The 20,741-nt window shown below is 49.1% G+C and overlaps 3 protein-coding genes across 5 annotated transcripts in view; 1 reads left to right on the top strand and 2 right to left on the bottom strand.

Moving 5' to 3' along the window:
- Positions 1–866: 866 nt before the first annotated feature.
- Positions 867–12,240, bottom strand: DDA1 (DET1 and DDB1 associated 1). Of its 2 annotated transcripts, none has more exons than XM_083594997.1 (5): positions 12,151–12,240; positions 8,897–8,977; positions 4,775–4,826; positions 3,538–3,599; positions 867–2,102 (listed from the first exon to the last, which is right to left on the bottom strand). In XM_083594997.1, the coding sequence occupies exons 1-5, from the start codon at positions 12,151–12,153 to the stop codon at positions 1,992–1,994; spliced, it is 309 nt and encodes a 102-aa protein (XP_083451123.1). In that variant the 5' UTR covers positions 12,154–12,240; the 3' UTR covers positions 867–1,991. The 2 variants fall into 2 exon arrangements, with proteins under 2 accessions (XP_083451123.1, XP_083451122.1); XM_083594996.1 differs by lacking the exon at positions 12,151–12,240 and adding an exon at positions 10,002–10,195.
- A 1,271-nt stretch (positions 12,241–13,511) lies between these two features.
- MRPL34 (mitochondrial ribosomal protein L34) lies at positions 13,512–15,165 on the bottom strand. The gene is made up of 2 exons (XM_083594262.1): positions 15,049–15,165; positions 13,512–14,068 (listed from the first exon to the last, which is right to left on the bottom strand). The coding sequence occupies exons 1-2, from the start codon at positions 15,069–15,071 to the stop codon at positions 13,774–13,776; spliced, it is 318 nt and encodes a 105-aa protein (XP_083450388.1). The 5' UTR covers positions 15,072–15,165; the 3' UTR covers positions 13,512–13,773.
- A 2,487-nt stretch (positions 15,166–17,652) lies between these two features.
- The window catches only part of ELL (elongation factor for RNA polymerase II), a 48,567-nt gene continuing 45,478 nt past the window's right edge, over positions 17,653–20,741 (top strand). Inside the window, exon 1 of one of the 2 annotated variants that reach the window (XM_083594552.1) lies at positions 17,653–17,976. In XM_083594552.1, the coding sequence (XP_083450678.1) occupies positions 17,665–17,976 (312 nt within the window). In that variant the 5' untranslated portion in view covers positions 17,653–17,664. The remainder of the gene's footprint in view (positions 17,977–20,741) is intronic. The other variant, XM_083594553.1, reaches the window with a different exon arrangement.

Raw genomic sequence — 20,741 nt, 5'->3', positions numbered from 1 at the left:
TAGCTGTCAACGTTTCCCTTTTTTACAGGGAAATTCCCTTATTCCAAATAGGATTCCTTGCAAGAAAAGGGAAATAGTTGACAGCTTTCGTTGGACTAGGGACGCGGGTGGCGCTGTGGTTAAACCACAAAGCCTAGACGTGCTGATCAGAAGGTCGGCGGTTCAAATCCCCGCGACGGGGTGAGCTCCCGTTGCTCGGTCCCTGCTCCTGCCTACCTAGCAGTTCAAAAGCACGTCAAAGTGCAAGTAGATAAATAGGTACCACTCTGGCGGGAAGGTAAACGGCGTTTCTGTGCACTGTTCTGGTTCACCAGAAGCGGCTTAGTCCTGCTGGCCGCATACCCGGAAGCTGTACTGGCTCCCTCGGCCAGTAAAGCGAGATGAGCGCCGCAACCCCAGAGTCGTCCACGACTGAACCTAATGGTCAGGGGTCCCATTACCTTTTTATGGTTGGACTGCGAGGCCCTTGGGGGCTCCCTCACAAATCTGTATGATACAGCGCCCGTTGAAAAGGACAGCTTTTACTTAACTCAGGTCTGTTCAGTTCAGAAGAGGAGGAGGAGTCTGGATTTGATATCCCACTTTATCACTACCCTAAGGAGTCTCAAAGCGGCTTACATTCTCCTTTCCCTTCCTCCCCACCTCTGTGAGGTGAGTGGGGCTGAGAGACTTCAAAGAAGTGTGACTAGCCCAAAGTCACCCAGCAGCTGCATGTGGAGGAGTGGAGACGTGAACCCTGTTCACCAGATTACGAGTCCACCGCTCTTAACCACTACAACACGCTGGCTCTCAATGGGTTTCCTGCTAAATCGGGAGTCAACCCGGCACAGCTCACGGCGCAGAACCCCGTAATAAACCCAGCCAAATTGGTGAGAAAGATCCTTCTTTATTCTACTGCAAAAGTTGCACAAAACTGGTCCATTCATAGAGTGATCTGAGAGAGAGAGAGAGAGAGAGAGAGAGAGAGAGAGAGAGAGAGAGAGAGAGATTTGCGGGGGGTGGGTCAGGGGATGGAGGGAGAAAGGGGTCGGTGACAAGCAGAAATGTTTTTCTTTCCTCTTCACAACCTACGGCTGACATGCTAACAAAACTCCCCAGAACAGAAAGCTAAAGATGGGTGTGTTTTTTTAATAATAAAAATAAAAACAATACAGCAGTTATCAGCTAAAGAGGACACGACACGTCTGGTGAAGAGAATCCATCGAAGAAGGACCGTCGACGATATTTTTTTTAATTAAAAAAAAAAATGTTTTCCAGAAAACGAAAACATCGAAATGAAAGGGGAGAGGGAGGTCAGGATACGGCCTCCTCGCCTCAGATCACACTTAGATTAGGAGGTGCAAAGGAAGAATTTGAAAACCACACCCCCTCTTTTACGCACACCAGTAATTGTACAGATGGAAGGTTTGATTCCACAAAAAAGTCAGGGGGGTGTTTCAGCATGAGCTTGGATACAGTTCACGTTAGTACAAAGATATTTTTCCTTTTTTGGGGGGGGGGGAGAGATTAGCCGCAAAAGTGTGTGGGAGGGTGTGTGTCTTTTTTTTTTGCCTTTTCCCCCAAACAGAAAGGGAATGGATCACAGTTTAAACATCATTTTGTATTCCCGACTTGTTGCAACAGAGAGAGCAAGAGAGCACATAAATAATAATGGAGAGAAAAAATGGAAGAAGAAACCCCTCTCTCTCTCTCTCTCTTCTGCCCCACGACACCACCCCCCGCCATGCCTCTTTCGCCCCCGCTTTCACCAACACACACACAAATAAACAGAAATAAATACATTGGCTGCTACAGATCTGAAGTGGCTGCATAGTGAAGGGTGGACCAGGAGAGGAAGAAAGGCAAGCTGATTGTGGAAATGTGTGTGTTGGTGTGCATACATGGTCAACAGACACTCCCCCCCCACCACAAAAAAAAAATACCACACAGGAAGCCCCTGTAAATTTTAACACAGAAGACAAGCAAAAAAAAAAAAAAGTTTGTTTTAGTTTTTAAGTGTCCTCATTCATATCCTGGCTGTCCGTCCGGGCGATTTTCCGGGGTGGAGCTGAATTCTCGCCTTCTATTTCCACCTGTTCGGGGTCTCTTTTCTTCGCTGCGTTCTGGTGGGAGCAAGCAGAGAAGAGAGAGATGGAGGGTAGGTTAAGAGAAACCAGGGTGACATTGATCGCTGATCGGGTTCAGAGCGATTCGTACACAGGTTTTCGCCCCCCGAAGTAAAGGAACGAGGCGGTTCCCCCACAAACAAGAACGGCAAAGAGGCAAGTTAAATTGGCAAAGTACGCCTCCAACATCCTTAGGGGTCGACCCAAAGAAATGAACCGGGAGGGGTCTGTTTGCTTTGACGGGAGGCGAATGTTACACTCCAGGCAGACCCACCAAAATGAATGGACACAAGAGACTCGGGTCTGTTGGTTTCAGTGGGTCTACTCTGGGTGTAACAGGGACGCGGGTGGCGCTGTGGGTTAAACCACAGAGCCTAGGGCTTGCCGATCAGAAGGTCGGCGGTTCGAATCCCCATAACAGGGCGAGCTCCCGTTGCTCGGTCCCTGCTCCTGCCAACCTAGCAGTTCGAAAGCACGTCAGAGTGCAAATAGATAAATAGGTACCACTCCGGTGGGAAGGTAAACGGCGCTTCCGTGTGCTGCTCTGGTTCACCAGAAGCGGCTCAGTCCTGCTGGCCACATGACCCGGAAACTGTACGCCGGCTCCCTCGGCCAATAAAGCGAGATGAGCGCCGCAACCCCAGAATCGGTCACGACTGGACCTAATGGTCAGGGTCCCTTTACCTTTACTCGGGGTGTAACACAGCTGGATACAATTTCAAAGGGTTGTGTGCATGTTTTGGGGCTTACGTGTATAATTCATTATTATTATCATCGATTTTGTTTATGGAGAGCTTCCCAGAGCACTTTGCCACTGTAACAATTCAACTGTTTATATATACAGTCATGCCTTGGATCCCGAACGCCTTGGGAGTCGAACGTTTTGGCTCCTGAATGCCGCAAAGCTGGACGTGAGTGTTCCGGTTTGCAAACGTTCTTTGGAACCCAAACGTCCTGCGCGGCTTCCGATAGGCTGCAGGTGCTTCATGCAGCCAATGGGAAGCCGTGCCTTGGTTTTCGAACGTTTTCGGAAGTCGGACGGCTTTCCGGAACGGATTCCGTTCGACTTCCGAGGTTCCACTGTATATATATAGAATCAATCGCTTTTAAAACAACGGTACGTACAAAAGAATTGCAATATAAAGAGAGCAGAGAAAACGACAGCCCACATACAGAAATCAATTCAGAACCAACAGGGATAAAGTTCTCATAATGTTTATGGAAAGAAGGGCAGCTTTAGCAAGAGCCCCAAACAGAACAGATGTAGTCCAGGAGCGTAAGGCCAGGGTACGAAAAGAGGCTCTGTAGCCTTTTCCTACCATCCACCTTGCAGGGGACCTAAAAGAAACTTTGACGGCCTCCCTCCCTCGCCGGGAGATGCTTTTGAAATTAGACAAGATTGCGCAAATTGCTAGCATAGCACGTTCCGTACCTTTTTGTCCCACTGCTGATGTAGGTAACGCAAAAGTATGTTCGTCTTTTCTGTTACTATAACTGTTGGAAGAGAGAACCGGGGAAGGGGGGAGATAAAGGGCATTATCACAATAAATTTCTTTGTTTTAAATGGCCGTATAGTTTTACACATCACTTGGGAAGACAGGAGAACTAGGGCCAGCGTACTGGAAGAAGCAAAGATCACCGGCGTTGAAGCAATGATTCTTCAACATCAACTTCGCTGAACTGGTCATGTTTGTGGATGCCTGATGATCGTCTTCCAAAGCAACTCCTCTATTCCGAACTTGAAAATGGTAAGCGTAATGCTGGCGGTCAACAAAAGAGGCTTAAAGGCCCTCTCAAGGCAAATCTTTAAAAATGTGGGATAAACACTGACAACCGGGAATCACTGGACTGCGAGCGCTCCAGTTGGAGAACAGCCTTTACCAAAGGTGTCATGGGCTTTGAAGACACTCGAACTCAGGACGCAAGGGAGAAATGTGCTAAGAGGAAAGCACGCTTGGCAAACCCTCACCGGGATCGACTCCCGCCCGGAAACCTATGTCCCCACCGTGGAAGGATGTGTGGATCCAGAATTGGCCTCCACAATCACTTATGGACTCCCTGTTATAAGCGTGTTCATGGAAGACAATCTTATTCAGCTACGAGGGATCACCAAAGACGAAGATATGGGGAAGGGTGTGCAGTTTTTAAAATCTATTTATGAAGACATTTATATATGCTGCTATTATTCACAATTGCCTTGCGACAATAAACCACACAATAAAAGCCGTGCAGAAAGTTAAGATCAGGTAACTATTGCGGAAAGATATACTTTGCTGCCTGCATAAGGCTAACAGAAATGGAAAGTTTACAGCAGGCGCTAGCTCAGAAGCTGCCCGCAGGACCTTGTGGCAGAGAGTTCCATAGGCTCAGTTTATTATAGCCAAATGAACCTCACCGGCTCGGGGAACGACCGGTGGTGTTCCTGCAGGTGATCGAGCGGCGAGGCAAGCGCTCACAGCCTTCTCAAAAATTGCATTGCCCAGTTCTCTTTTACACTGCCTGCGTCCCTGCCGGCGTTCCTGGACCCCGTCTCCCAGCAACCACGATGGCCAGCATGACCAATGGTCAAGGGCGACGGCGGAAGGGGATGCCCAGAAAAATCCGGAGGGCCACAGATGTTTCCCAAGTGGAAAGCTCAAGAAAAGAGGAGCGAAAAAGCCAGTGCTTACTTTGTTCTGACGGATATTCCCTCGTAGGGAGATATACTGATGGCCTTCTGTTCTGTAAATTGAAAAAGAAGGAGAGAATGAGATTTTTTTTTGCGTGAGAGAGAGATCTTTGAAGTTCAACCATCATCTTGCTGATTACCCACATTGTCCCGGTAACTTGGTTCTTCTTGAAGATACTTGCCCACAAGGGCAAAAACAAAACTACAAACAAACCTCTGCCTGTAAAGAGCTTACAGGTTAAAAAATAAAAGGTCCCTGTGGTGACTGTGCCCCTGAAGGATCAGGTGCGCAGCCTGGGAGTCGTTTTGGACTCACTGCTGTCCATGGAGGCACAGGTCAATTCTGTGTCCAGGACGGCCGTTTATCAGCTCCATCTGGTACGCAGGATGAGACCCTCCTGGCCCGCAGACTGTCTCGCCAGAGTGGTGCATGCTCTGGTTATCTCCCGCTTGGACTACTGCCATGCGCTCTGCGTGGGGCTACCTTTGAAGGTGACCCAGAAACGACAATTAATCCAGGATATGGCAGCTAGACTGCGGACTGGGAGCGGCCGCCGAGACCATATAACACCGATCCTGAAAGACCTACATTGGCTCCCAGGACGTTTCTGAGCACAATTCAAAGTATTGGTGCTGACTTTGAAAGCCCTAAACGGCCTCACCTCAGTAGATCTGAAGGAGCATCTCCACCCCCATCGTCCAGCCCCACTGAGGTCCAGCTGCGAGAGCCTTCTGGTGGTTCCCTCCCTGCGAGAAGTGAGGTTACAGGGAACCAGGCAGAGTGCCTTCCCCGTGGAACGGCCTCCCATCAGATGTCAAGGAAATAAACGATCTGACTTTTAGAAGACATCTGAAGGCAGCCCCGTTTAGGGAAGTTTTTAATGTTTGACCTTTTATCGTGTTTTTAATATTCTGTTGGGAGCCACCCAGAGTGGCTGGGGAAACCCAGCCAGATCGGCGGGGTAATACTACTACTACTACTACTACTAATACCCCAAAAGATCCCAAAGTCAGGGCTGTAACCAAGCTCTGGTTAGGGAAGACCTGTTGAAATCGACAGGCCCAAGTTAGCCACGCTCCTTAATTACAACAGGTTTACTCCTGAGTATGAGATACGATCCTCACAGTGCTATTATTGCTTTAGTTTGCATTCTCCTTTCTCCAAAGGAGCCTCGCTGCACAACAGCAAAAAAAAAAAAAAAAAAAAAAAAAAAAAGGCAGGAAAAGAAAACCACGACAGACTTGTTTCAAAATGTCAGCAATCCAAATGTTAGTTTTTCAATATCACAGGCGTTATACCATTTTGAATTCATCTTAAGCTACCAATTGATACCAGCTGGTTAAATTTCAGAAATGATAATTAATGGTTTAATGCGGATCGATAATGGGAATGTTAACTAACGTACGAGGAGGAGTTAACAAATGAGATCGCTATGTTAATTAGCTGTTTTTTGTGTATTCTTTGTGTTTTCTTTTTTTGTAATGTTTATGTTTATTTGTGGTTTTTTTTTATTCTGTGAATTTTTCTTTTTCTTTTTTGTAAAACTCCAATAAAAATTTATTTAAAAAAAAAAAAAAGAGATCGCTATGAAATTATAAGCAGCAGTTAGGGGTAATTCTGGACACATCTAAGAAGGGGACAGGAAGTCAATTTTTTGGAAACAGTTGTATAAAATTTGTTATGGGTTTGTTAAAAATGTGGAAAGTCGCTAAAAATTAACCTGGCGAGAGATAAAAACAGTTGGTTGTCATAATTTAAAAAATGGAGTCAGATATGATAATACCCCCAAGGCAACCAGATATTAACAATAACATAACCAGCGGTACTATCCGAAGTGGTAGAAAAACCGACAAATTACCGTATTTTTCGCTCTATAAGACGCACCAGACCACAAGGCGCACCTAGTTTTTGGAGGAGGAAAACAAGAAAAAACATATTCTGAATCTCAGAAGCCAGAACAGCAAGAGGGATCTCTGCGCAGTGAAAGCAGCAATCCCTCTTGCTGTTCTGGCTTCTGGGATAGCTGCGCAGCCTGCATTCGCTCCATAAGACGCACACACATTTCCCCTTACTTTTTAGGAGGGGAAAAAGTGAGTCTTATAGAGCAAAAAATATGGTACTTTGCTAGGATATGTTTCTCCTAGACACCTTCCTGTAGACGCTCCTTCTAATCCGGCAGGAAAACGCCAGGGTTTTCCGACGGGGAAACACGCCGCTGCTTAGAGGCAAGCGGATCTCAAGAGGCTGCGGGTCTGCGCTCTGGGAGAGAGACGATCTTGTCAAGACTTTAAGATGCTAGCACTCATGGTTCTGAATAAAGGGCTGATTCCAACAGGAAAATAGAACAGGACCCAAGTTTCTGCATTTTAAAAATATTAAGCCGATGCACACTCAGTTTTTACACACATAAACATGAAGGCACAGATGAACGGTGAAGTCAGACTTTGCCCATAATTTCTGAGAACCGAGCTGTAGATTTGAAAGCCATTTGTGTGTTGCTGCTTTAAAAAAATAGGCAACCTGCTTATGATATGGAATTTCCATTTTTGTTTGTTCCCCTCCGCTGCCCAATTCCTACAGACAGATAGCACAATCTATTAATTTATAATCCATTGTTTTGCCTCTGCCTTCAAACAAAAGGAAAGCAGTGCCTAACCTGATAACAGAATAAATGATGTAAGGAGGGAGCTGCAACCCAAAATAGGAAAAGAGGTGATAAGGAAAGACCTAGCGACTTTAAATGATTTCGAGGATCTTGCGGGTGCAGTCTCAGAGCCTCTGTCTATAAACTTTGCGAATTCTTGGAGAACAGGGGAGGTTCCTGCAGAGAAATGTTGTCCCTCTTCAAAAACTCAGATAACTACTGACTTGTCAGCTTGACATTTTATACTGGGAAAGGTATTACTGTAATTCAACAGCCAGTCTGTGAGCGCTTAGAAAAGGATGCTATGATTACTAAGACGTAGCATTGTTGTTTAGTCATTTAGTCCTGTCCACCTCTTCGTGACCCCCTGGACCAGAGCACGCCAGGCCCTCCTGTCTTCCACTGCCTCCCACAGTTTGGTCAAACTCAAGCTGGTCGCTTCGAGAACACTGTCCAACCATCTCGTCCTCCGTCGTCCCCTTCTCCTTGTGCCCTCCATCTTTCCCAGCATCAGGGTCTTTTCCAGGGAGTCTTCTCTTCTCATGAGGTGGCCAAAGAATTAGAGCCTCAGCTTCAGGGTCTGTCCTTCCAGTGAGCACTCAGGGCTGATTTCCTTCAGAATGGAGAGGTTTGATCTTCTTGCAGTCCATGGGACTCTCAAGAGTCTCCAGAATATCTAAAGGACTACCACACAAACGACAGAGCAAGATTGTTTTCTGCCGCGCCGGAGGGGAGGACCCAAACCAATAGATTCACGTTGAAAGGAAGGAGATTCCGACTAAACACCAGGAAGAAATTTCTGAGGGTAAGAGCTGTTCACCAGTGGAACTCACTCCCTCAGGAGATGGGGGACTCTATAATTCCTTGTGGGTTTCTAAACAAAGGTTGGATGGTCTCCACCCCTATCGTTCTGCCCGGACACTGAAGTCCAGTGCCGAGGGCCTTCTGGCGGTTCCCTCACTGCGAGAAGCCAAGTTACAGGGAACCAGGCAGAGGGCCTTCTCGGTGGTGGCGCCCGCCCTGTGGAACGCCCTCCCACCAGATGTCAAAGAGAACAACAACTACCAGACTTTTAGAAGACATCTGAAGGCAGCCCTGTTTAGGGAAGCTTTTAACGTTTGATGTATTACAGTATTTTCATATTTTTTTGGAAGCCGCCCAGAGTGGCTGGGGAAGCCCAGCCAGATGGGCAGGGTATAAATAATAAATTATTTTTATTAATTGTCGTGCATGATTTAGTTGAGATTCCTGCACTGCAAGGGGTTGGACTAGAAGATCCACAGGATCCCTTCCAACTTGACAATACTACGATTCTATGAAATCGCGCACAAATGGAGTGTCTTGGTGGGAGATCAATTCTGGGTTCACCCCCCAAAAAAACCCTGAAATAACCAGGAACCTCAACCCTCGAAAAGACTCTCTGAAAGGACCTCAAGTGCGACTCTTTGTTGGATCTCAAGCCAAGAGTTGGTACTCACCGATGCTTTACATACAGAATCTGCGTGGAAACGGCTGAAATTGCTTTTATTGTAGACAGGCAACCCTTTCAGAAAATCAGCCTGGAATGAAGCAAAACAGAAAGGAAAGTGAAACCACAGACAGGCTTTGAAGCAGCAAGCATCTTTTGGGGCGGACGCTCCCCCTTTGCTTTTCTCTTGCTCTCATCAGCTCCATTCAGCGTGCCACAAATTCAGGAAGCTACCTGACCCTTCGCAGCCCTTAAGGACTAGAAACTTGATCCCTCCCCTCCTGCAAAAAACCCTTAATTTTAGCAACGTTTTTTTATTATCATTATATATATAGTTAAAGGTAAAGGGACCCCTGACCATTAGGTCCAGTCGTGGCCGACTCTGGGGTTGCAGTGCTCATCTCGCTTTACTGGCCGAGGGAGCCGGCATACAGCTTCCAGGTCATGCGGCCAGCAGGACTAAGCCGCTTCTGGCGAACCAGAGCAGCGCACGGAAACGCCGTTTACCTTCCCGCCGGAGTGGTACCTATTGATCTACTTGCACTTTGACGTGCTTTTGAACTGCTAGGTTGGCAGGAGCAGGGACTGAGCAACGGGAGCTCACCCCGTCGCGGGGATTCGAACCACCGACCTCCTGATCAGCAAGTCCTAGGCTCTGTGGTTTAACCCACAGCGCCACCCGTGTCCCTCTCATTATATATATATGTTGCCCCTAAACAGTAAGTTACTAGTCTTCGTGGTTCCAAATATAGTCAATTCAAAATAGGAAGATGCCCTATGTAAAGCCCTAGACTCAAAGTGCCACATCTGCAATCCACTGGGTAGCTTAATAATAATAATAATAATAATAATAATAATAATAATAAATTTTTATTTATACCCCGCCCTCCCCAGCCAAGACTGGGCTCAGGGCGGCTTAGTTGGTTAGAGTGCAGTGCTGATAACGCCATGGTTCGATTCCTGTCAGGGAGAGCTGCAAATTCTTACATTGCAAGGGGGTTGGACTAGATGGTCGCCAGGGTCCCTTCCAACTCTACAATCCTGTGATTTCTTCTATGATCTAGGCAGGCCTCACTACAACCTATAAGCACCCCTGAAACAGGCAGCCGACTCACCCCAACGCAGAATCCGCTAACCTCTCTCAGAGGCATATTCTTGCTGCACAGAAACCATCCAGACCAACAACAGAAAGTGTGGCACAACAGTTGGGGTGTCAGGCTACAGCCTGGCAGAGACCTGGGTTCAAATTCCCACGCAGCAACACAAAGCTCACTGCGGCAACTTTGCGGCCAGTGGCTGCCTCTCTCAACCTAGCCTACCTTTTAGGGCTGTTGTAAGCACGGAGAATTGATTGCATAAAATGCCTGGAACGAACCCCGACAAAGCTTGCTCCCTGACCAAAGCCAACACCCCCAGCAGGAAACCTACTCAACGGTCGCCCCAAACCCTGTGTCCCCCCATGCCGACAGCAAACCCCCAACCTTTCTGAGAGCAAATCCTAAAAGCAACATTTTCCAGACACCCCACATGCAGGTCTGGGGTCTTCCCTAGTCATCCGAGCCTCACCGACGGATGCTTTTCCTGTCCCCCAAAATTTGCACTTCCTGCCCTATAAGCTCACTAAGACACCCCCCTAGCCCCCACCCTGGCTTCATTCACACAGCAACCCAACAGGGGTGATTCTCCCCGCCCCATGCCAGAAAGCCCCTCCCTGATGGAAGGGGGATGGGACGGGATTGGGGGGGGGGAAGAAGCCCCATAAAGCTCCCAAACAGCTCCCCCCATTCACTGGGGGGGTGTTGGAGGCAGAAACAAGGACCACACCGATGGCCCCCTCTTTTCCTCATCAGGCTCCCCCCTCCGCCGCAGACCTGAAATCACCCCCAGATCCCAGTCGGCCTCCCCACCCCATAGATGAGACCCTCCCCCTCGCTTAGCACCACCAGTTCATAATGCACAGCACCCCAACCCCCAGTGGACCCCCCATACTCTGTGCTGCCCCCTAAAAGCACATCCTCCCCCCACAAAAAATAACAGAGACCCAGGCCTCCCCCCCTTGCAAGCCTGTGCACAGGACCCCCCCCAGCCTCACTGGACTCCCCCCATCCTCAGCGCTGCCCCCTAAAAGCACATCCTCCCCCCTCCAAAAAAACAGACCCAGGCTTTCCCCCCCCCCTGGCAAGCCTGTGCACAGGACCCCCCCAGCCTCACTGGACTCCCCCCATCCTCAGCGCTGCCCCCTAAAAGCACATCCTCCCCCCTCCAAAAAAACAGACCCAGGCTTCCCCCCCCTTGCAAGCCTGTGCACAGGACCCCCCCCAGCCTCACTGGACTCCCCCCATCCTCAGCGCTGCCCCCTAAAAGCACATCCTCCCCCCAAAATAAAACAGAGACCCAGGCCTCCCCCCCTTGCAAGCCTGTGCACAGGACCCCCCCAATAATGACCCCCACCCCCCAGGCCCCTTTCCAGAGCCCCCTGCCCCACCTTGGAAGCCTGTACACAGGACCCCCCCAGCCTCAATGGACACCCCCCCAGCCTCAGTGCTGCCCCCTAAAAGCACATTCTCCCCCCCCAAAAAACAGACCCAGGCTTCCCCCCCCCTTGCAAGCCTGTGCACAGGACCCCCCCAGCCTCATTGGACACCCCCCCCAGCCTCAGTGCTGCCCCCTAAAAGCACATCCTACCCCCAAAAAACAGAGACCCAGGCCTCCCCCCCTTGCAAGCCTGTACACAGGACCCCCCCAGCCTCACTGGACACCCTCAGTGCTGCCCCCTAAAAGCACATCCTCCCCACTCCAAAAAAACAGACCCAGGCTTTCCCCCCCTTGCAAGCCTGTGCACAGGACCCCCCCCAGCCTCACTGGACCCCCCCAGCCTCAGTGCTGCCCCCTAAAAGCACATCCCCCCCAAAAACAGAGACCCAGGCCTCCCCCCCTTGCAAGCCTGTGCACAGGACCCCCCCATCCTCAGTGCTGCCCCCTAAAAGCACATCCTCCCCCCAAAATAAAACAGAGACCCAGGCCTCCCCCCCTTGCAAGCCTATGCACAGCCCCCCCAATAATGACCCCCACCCCCCAGGCCCCTTTCCAGAGACCCCTGCCCCACCTCCCCCAATGGGACACCCCCCACCCCATTGAGCCTCCCCTCCCCCCTCAATGAGCCCCCCACCCTCCGCCCCGCCCCCCAAGGAGGCCCCCCACCCGTTGGGGGGGCTCCTTCCCCCGGGGGAGGGGCCTGCGCGGGGCGGGCGGCCGCCCACCTACCATCTTCCCCCTCCAGGCGCCTCCTCAGCAACTTCTCGCCCCCCCTCCGGCCGCCGCCGCCTCCCCGGCCCCCCCTCCCACGGCGAGGCCACGCCCTCCGCCGGCGCCCATTGGCTGCCCCGAGGCGGAAGCGGCGTCGCCATTGGCCCGCGCGGCTGCCGCTCCGAGGGCCACGCCCCTCCTCCTCCGCCCGCCCTCCCTGGCGCGCGCGCCGCCCTTTCGCTCTCGCCGCCGCCGCGGAAAAGGGAAGGCGAGTCAGAGGGAGGGAAGGCCGGATGTCGGTGGGCGGGGCTTCCGGGAAGGCATGCCGGGAAATGGAGTTTCTCCAAGAGGCCTGGGTTTTTAAAGGGGCTGCGGCTGAAACAGTCGGCGGGCAGGGCGGGGCTGGAGGAGGCAGCTGCACCTGACGGGTTCCTGCCTGCGGAAGTGGCTGCCTAGGCAGGAATCTGGAAGGCGCTGGGGATTTTATCCAGGCATGGAGGCGCAATGGTGTGGGGCTGCAGGGTTTCTGCATAAATCACCTTCCTATGTTCCTATATGCCTGTTGTCTTTGTCCATGGAGTTTTTTTGGCAGGGATACTGGAGTGGCTTGGAGTACGTAGTGATGTATGGAAGTGAGAGCTGGACCATCAAGAAGGCTGATCACCGAAGAATTGATGCTTTTGAATTCTGGTGCTGGAGGAGACTCTTGAGAGTCCCATGGACTGCAAGAAGATCAAAGTGATCCATTCGCTCGGCCTCGGTCCAGTATACTTGAAGGAGTGTCTTCACCTCCATCGTTCTGCCCGGACACTGAGGTCCAGCTATGAGGGCCTTCTGGCGGTTCCCTCACTGCGAGAGGCCAAGTTACAGGGAACCAGGCAGAGGGCCTTCTCGGTAGTGGCGCCTGCCCTGTGGAACGCCCTCCCACCAGATGTCAAAGAGAAAAATACCAAACTTTTAGAAGACATCTAAAGGCAGCCCTGTTTAGGGAAGCTTTTAATGTTTAACAGACTATTGTATTTTAATATTTTGTTGGAAGCCGCCCAGAGTGGCTGGGGGGACCCCGCCAGATGGACGGGGTATAAATAACAAATTATTATTATTCTGAAGGAAATCAGCCCTGAGTGCTCACTGGAAGGACAGATCCTGAAGCTGAGGCTCCAAGACTTTGGCCACCTCAGGAGAAGGGAAGACTCCCTGGAAAAGACCCTGATGTTGGGAAAGATGGAGGGCACAAGGAGAAGGGGACGACAGAGGACGAGATGGTGGGACAGTGTTCTCGAAGCTACCAACATGAGTTTGACCAAACTGCGGGAGGCAGTGGAAGACAGGAGTGCCTGGTGTGCTCTGGTCCAGGGGGTCACAAAGAGTCAGACACAACTAAACAACAACAACAATTTATTTGCTTTGCAGAAAGGTGGGAAATAAATCTTGATTCCTGTACGGCAATGACACCTGCGAAAGTTTCGATTCAGTTGACAAATCCCCATAGAAAAATCCTTGGCTTGCAATCCAAGCAAGGACCCCCACAGACATTGCAGAAATGGGAGACTTTCTGTTCCAGTTTGTGGTGCGCAAGGCTCTTTAGCGCATTATAGCAAAATGAACCGGTTTGAAGCTTTTGACGCAGGGGGTGTTTTTTTAATGGGTCAGAGACTTCCTGCCTTTCAACATCCGTCGGAGGATCACCTCGATGCCGCTGCGAGTGCGGATACGCTTGATCCAGCCGTGCTTGTGTTTCCTCTTGAGGTTTGAGGGTTGGTACTCATTGCCGCGGGCTTTCGTCCGGATCTGTTGGCAGCCCCATGGCGTCATCAGCTGAGGGAAACTCCGGCAGGCAGCTGCTGGGTCTGGAGACAGCGGCATGGAGAAAAGGGAACTGATCCCACGGCGGTAAATCACAGCAGCCGAAATCCTCTGCATGAGGAGGAGGGATCTGGGGGTGGAGTGGGGGAGAGAGAAAAGTGAACTTTTTGCTTCGTTTGTTGAGGTTTCATTACGACAGACATTTCTGTTTTTGTGTGTGTTGAGTTTTATATTTTTATAAGCGTACAGTCATACCTCTTGTTACGTTTGCTTCAGGTTAAATCTTTTCAGGTTGTGTCCCGCAGCGACCAGGAAGTACCGGAAAGGGTTACTTCCAGGTTTCGCCGCTCGCGCTCAAAATGACGTCATGCGCATGCGCAGAAGCGCCGAGTCGCGACCTGCGCATACAAGGGTTGCGTTCTGCTCATGTTGCGAACAGGGCTCCCGTTCGCAACCAGAGGTACCACTGTGTAAATTTTGATGAGGACGTTCAGGTCTCAGTAGAAAGGCTTAGACCTCTCCTCTCCAGGCAACAAATGCACTCTGTACATGCTCAGAAAGTACACTGTCTGCAGGGGGAAGGAAACACTTGCCTGTAATACAGAGTTGTTCCACCTGGCCTTTGGCTTAGAATCAGTTTGATTCCCTCCCCCTCTTTCTTTTTCCTTTCTCCTCCTGTGAAGAGGCTGCATCCTAATGCTTTAATGTTGTATCTTAATCTTTTAAATTGTATTTTAATCCACTTGTTTTTATTATTGGTTGTTAGCCGCCCTGAGCCCGGTCTTGGCTGGGGAGGGCGGGGTATAAATAAATTATTATTATTATTATTATTATTATTATTATTATTATTATTATGTTCACAGGTATTCTGTGTATGCTCTGGTGCATATTCGCACTCTGGAAGTGGAAGGAAAAGGCCCTGCACAAGGAACACCACGTCTTGCCACATGGCTTTAATAGATAAGGTGCACTCTGTGCATGCTCAGTGGCTTCAACCACCAGGGGCACTTCTGCGCATGCGCAGACGCTTCAATCACTCTGTGCATGCTCAGAGGCTCCCAGCACAATCCAGGCCTCCCCCTCTCCCCCCTGCTCCGGCCGAGCCCTTACCTGCCTTCTGCCAAGCTGACCATGTTATCCTCGTCCCTCGCCTCGTCCTCTCTCCAGAAACGGAAGCGCTCCTTTGGCCCGTGACGTCGCGCCAATCAAAACCGAAAGATTCGACCGGAAGAGGCGGTGCGCGTCCACCGCTTTGCATCCCGGGTAGCGTAGTTGTTTTTTTTTTGCGGCGGAGGCGCGCTTCTCGGCTTCGACCAATAGAGGGCGGCGTCTCGCTGACGTCGGAGAGGTCGGGAAGAAGGAAAAAACACATTGGCCCCGCCCCCTCGTGACGCAACACGTAGGCGTCATTCGAATTGCTCCGCCCCCTCAGTTACAGTATTATGAGTTTGGCCTGTGACGCGCCTAGCAACGAAGAGGCGGGGAGAGAGAATTACCCAGCATGCTTTGCGCGCCTTATTTATTTATTTTTATTTTTTAATTATTATTATTCTTTATTTCGAGAGATACACATAGCAGGCTGCTATGGAAAACATGATTTATGGAATTATTTGGAAAAAAAGTGATAGCGACGCAGTTCTCCAGAGTGAAAGCAACACTCCCCAGCGTGCTTTGCGGCAAGGCGCTTGCGCACTGCGCGCCAAAGCGAACCGAAAAGAGGCTTTTCGGCCCTCTCGAGTTGCCGTACATGTAGTCTTTCTCCAGCTGTTTCCTGAGAAATTAGCTTTCTATATAAAACTTTGTTAAGGCATATAAATGCCACTAAACGCATAAGCACAACCGTGTGATTCATCAATATAGACTGAAATATAATAAATAATAAATTAATAAATAAATAATATAAAAATTAATAAATAAATGAATTGCACAACATGCAAATAGAGTTTATAACCACATGAAATATAAATTGGGTGCGGTTGTTGCATCCAAGTACATAACCAGAGTAGACCCATTGAAAATCACTGGGCACGGCTAACGTTAGTCCATTAATTTCACCATGCTTACTCTTGGTTTATAGTTTAACTAGAAAAAAAACCCATCATTTAGAAATATAAGTCTGTATTTTAAAAAGAAAGAAGCAATAAAACGGACTGCGTTGACACACACACGCACACATATGATATACGTACACACACACACAGACTGATAAATTACACAACATGATGCAAAATGTACATCCCATAATTGATATAGCTGTTTATGCCAAATTAACTTGTTAATCAAATCTGATTTATTTATTATCTGCATCCAACATTAGTCATAGAAAAAAAAGGCCCTTTGGAATGAATGGATTCGACTGATTTAGCCCCCTTCTTATTAATGTTTAGAAGAGTCGGACACGACTAAACAACAACAACAAATATACCTTGTGTGTGTGTCTGTGTATCCTCCTTTATATATACAGTGCATATTATTACGTATATGTTTTCCTTTATATATTATATACATTACAGTATGTGTGTGCATGCACACACATATCTACTGTATATATATGTATATCATAGCTGTCAAGCGTCCCTTATTTGGTGGGACAGTCCCTTATCCCAGCGCCATGTCCCGCTGCTGTCCCTTATTGATGATGTCCCTTAAATAAGCTACTGAAGGTAATGGGGCCCTTTCTATGTCCAGCTGTCCTTTGTCAACAACAAATTGTCGCTGTTTTTTTGTGTTGAATATATGCTATATGGTAATTGATGGACCTAATAGGTATCTAAAACCATTTGTATGCAACAAAATATGTATTTTATCCAAGTAATTGTTGATCCCTTATTTTGGCTGCTGATCCCTTATTTTCAAATCTGTAAGTTGACAGCTATGATGTATATATTCATTACATATCGATTGCAGTATTTGTTGAGGTCCTCAGAGAGCAAAAGGTTCAGTATAAATGCAGTTATTTATTATAATCATTATTGATTGATTATTGTTATTTATCACGGTCATTGTTGTTGTAGAAGACAGCATACCCTCCCCTCCCTTAGTTTAATCCAGTGTGGGATAGAGAGGGGGGAGAACAGGTGGGGACTACTGACTTTATGGGAATGGCAGAATTGACTGGCAGAATCCGTGACCAGGGAGAAGAATCGGCAGAAGAAGAATGGAAGAAATTTAAAGACTATTTGCAAAAATATTGTAATATTAAGGAATACTGAGTGATGTTGGATTGAAATTAAGGGGTTATCAGCTGTAATGGTATAAAAGAATATGAAAAAAATAGTTCTTTTTTTTGTATATAAGTAAAAGTATAAGTTACAATAATTTAAGAAGATGGATAGAAAATAAGGCTTTTAGCTGTAATGCTATGAGATAAGGATTTGCTGGATGAATAATTTGAACTGGAATACAATAAGGGGAGGTATGAGGAGGTCAGGGAAATATGTTATTGAAAAATAAGATATGAAATTTATGTGTTTTTAATATTTTTTAATATCTTTTTTAATATCTTATTTATTAAATAAGATATTAAAGATATTTATAAATATATAAATTTATAAATAAAGATATTTATTTATTTTAATATCTTTTTTAATATTATTTTTTAATATCTTTTTAATTTTTTTCTCTTGGTTTGTATAAAATGGAAAATCTTAATAAATATCTTCTTAAAAAAATAAAAAAAGAGAACAGGTGGGGACTACGTTTCCCGGCGTGCTTCGCGGCTGCGCGATGACGCCACGGGGGGCGGAGCGAGCGCCGGAGGTCCTCCGCGCGAGGGTCAGGCGGAGGGCGTGGAAGGCGTGGAACGCGGCGCCGCATAATCTAGGCATGAGGGGGCGTGGCCGGGCGCCTGTGCCTCCGCCGCTGCCTCCGCCGCCGCCTCCTCCTCCCTCGGCGGAGGTTCCCAAGATGGCGGCGCTGGCGGAGGGGGGCTACGGGCTGTCGTGCGGGCGGCTCGGCCGCGGCACCCGCGTCTCCGTCTTCCACGTCAAGCTCACCGACTCGGCCCTGCGCGCCTTCGAGGCCTACCAGGGGCGCAAGGTGGGTGGTCGCGGGGGGGAGGGGGCGGGGCTTCTGTGGGGGGGAGGGGAGGCACGACCCCCCCATATATATATATGTATATAGGCCTTGGAGGGGACCCCCCCACCGCCCCACACTCTCCCTCTCCTCGTGTCATTATAAAGGACGGGGGAGGAAAAGGCCACCCCCCTCATTAATATGGGGAGACCCCCTTTTTAAAAAGAGGACCCCCCTTTTTAAATAGAGCCCCCCACACTCTCCCTCTCCTCGTGTCATTATAAAGGACGGTGGAGGAAAAGGCCACCCCCTCATTAATGTGAGGAGCACCCCCTTTTTAAAAAGAGGACCCCCCTTTTTAAATAGAGCCCCCCACACTCTCCCTCTCCTCGTGTCATTATAAAGGACGGTGGAGGAAAAGGCCACCCCCCTCATTAATATGGGGAGACCCCCTTTTTTAAAAGAGCACCCCCTTTTTAAAAAGAGGACCCCCTTTTTAAATAGAGTCCCCCCACCACACACTCTCCCTCTCCTCGTGCCATTATAATAGATGGGGGAGGGAAAGGCCACCCCCCTCATTAATGTGGGGAGCACCCCCTTTTTTAAAAAACAGACCCCCCTTTTTAAATAGAGGCCCCCCACACTCTCCCTCTCCTCGTGTCATTATAAAGGACGGTGGAGGAAAAGGCCACCCCTCTCATTAATGTGGGGAGCACCCCCTTTTTAAAAAGAGCACCCCCTTTTTAAATAGTCCCCCCCACCACACACTCTCCCTCTCCTCGTGCCATCCTCATTAATATGGGGAGACCCCCTTTTTAAAAAAATCATTAATATGGGGAGACCCCCCTTTTTAAATAGAGACCCCCCACACTCTCCCTCTCCTCGTGTCAATGTAATGGACGGGGGAGGAAAAGGCCACCCCCCTCATTAATATGGGGAGACCCCCTTTTTTAAAAGAGGTGTTCATTAATATGAGGAGACCCCCTGTTTAAAAAAGTGGTGTTCATTAATATGAGGAGACCCCCTGTTTAAAAAAGTGGTGTTCATTAATATGGGGAGACCCCCTTTTTAAAAAAGAGGTGTTCATTAATATGGGGAGATCATAACTGGGGGAGAGGGACGTGGGACCCCCCCTCCACACACACACCTACCTCGTGTGTTGTGGGGGACCCCCACTTCATCACTAGAGAGAAGCACCTCCTTTTTTACAAAAAAGGATCCCCCTACTTAATAGATAGAGTCCCCTTCCTCATTATAATTTGGGGGAGGAGGAAGCGGGGACCCCTCCCTCCACACACACTCCTCATTAATAGGAGATGTGGACCCCCTACCTCATGTATAGTGGGGGACCCCTGTTAAGGTAGGGAAGGAAAGGGGGACCCCCACTTCGTCACTAGAGAGGAGCACCTCCTTTTTTAAAAAGGTCCCCCCTTTTTAATACACAGAGTCCCCTTCCTCATCATAACTGGGGGAGAGGCAAGATGGACCCCCCTCCACACATATTGATAGGAGAGGAGGACCCCCCCCCACAACATGGAAGGGAAGGGGGGGTCCCGTTTCGTCAGTAGAGAGTAGCCTTCCCCCTCATTGAAAAGGGGACCCCCCCTGCACACACTCTCCTCATTAATAGGAAAGGAGGACCCCCCGCTTCATGTACCCCCTCAATTCATCACTGGAGAGTTGCTTTCCCCCTCCTGGATGTAGGGGAGAGGAAAGGAGCCCCCCCCTATCAGTAGAGTGGGGGGCATTGTAATGGGGGGGGGGAGGAGGGAAGGAGAACCCTCCCCTCCTTAGAGAAGGGTCTGGGACTAGACACCCCTATATATTTACGGAGCGAGGACTCTTATCACCTATGGAGACCCCCCTCTTATAATGGAGGAAGGAAAAGGGGACAACCCCCCCCCTTATGAACAGGCAAGAGAGGACTCACACCCTTAATAGTATGGGGAAAGGGCGGAAGAGGGAGCCCCCCAATCAATAAATGCCCCTTTTCTTATAATGGGGGGGTGGAAAAGAGGAGAGAAGTATAACGAGGAAAAGAAAGGGGGGTCCCCCTCATTGTTTAGATAGGGAGGGGACAGTGAACCCCCCTTTTTAAATGGGGTTGTCAGAGGTCGTAGCCCTCCTTTATTTCATAAATATGGGGGGGGGGGAAGATGAGAAGTGCATCCCCCCCTCAAACCATGTAGGCACAAGATCCCCTACACTGAATGAGATGGACCCCCCCCCCTTCAAATATATTAAGGGCTGGGTTGGAGTGAGTGGTTACAGGATTGGGGAGACAGATCCTTTCCCCCCCCCCACAAAAAGGTGAGTCTGAGAAGTGGATTTTGTCCCCCTCCCTCTGTCGGCTCTTCCAAAATTAGTCTGAATAAGCGTGGAACACCCCCCCCCCTTTTCATAATTGCATTGGGGAGGTGTTGGATGAATTGGGGGGGTCCCTTTTTCTCCCCTTCCCCAGAAGGGCCATTTTGTAGTGTGATTTCTTCTTTTTCTCCCCCACCCCCTCCGGAAAAAGTAACCTGGAAAAGGAGGAAGTTGATGGAGGAGAGTTTGGGGAGGGGGGAGGAGGAGGAGGTGTGTCCTTAGGGTGTGATGAAATGAGGAAAGACAGAACTCCCCCTCCTTAAAAAAAAAAAAGGCTACTATTGTGAGAAGCCCCCGCCCCCCCCCATACACAACGAAAGAGGCCTGGATACACGCAGATCCATGTTTTTATAATTATGAATTGAGGTGACTTGGTTTTGGGGGGGGATGTGACTGTTACAGGACTAAGGAAACAGAGACAG

This window comes from Podarcis filfolensis, assembly GCF_964270895.1.
Source record: "Podarcis filfolensis genome assembly, chromosome: 18".
In the NCBI taxonomy this organism is placed as follows: Eukaryota; Metazoa; Chordata; class Lepidosauria; order Squamata; family Lacertidae; genus Podarcis; species Podarcis filfolensis.
Note: the sequence above shows the minus strand (reverse complement) of the source record. Positions and strands in the feature narration are given on the sequence as shown.

What these genes read in the sequence shown, in the direction of transcription:
- DDA1 (XM_083594996.1), bottom strand. Translation starts at nt 10,037, where the DNA reads ATGCCTCTGAGAGAGGTTAGCGGATTCTGCGTTGGG. An exon ending in TTAGCGGATTCTGCGTTGGG is followed by an intron (nt 8,978 to 10,001) that starts GTGAGTCGGCTG and finishes GCTTCATTCCAG; the next exon opens with GCTGATTTTCTGAAAGGGTT. An exon ending in GGAATATCCGTCAGAACAAA is followed by an intron (nt 3,600 to 4,774) that starts GTAAGCACTGGC and finishes CTCTTCCAACAG; the next exon opens with TTATAGTAACAGAAAAGACG.
- MRPL34 (XM_083594262.1), bottom strand. Translation starts at nt 15,071, where the DNA reads ATGGTCAGCTTGGCAGAAGGCAG. An exon ending in GTCAGCTTGGCAGAAGGCAG is followed by an intron (nt 14,069 to 15,048) that starts GTAAGGGCTCGG and finishes CTCCACCCCCAG; the next exon opens with ATCCCTCCTCCTCATGCAGA.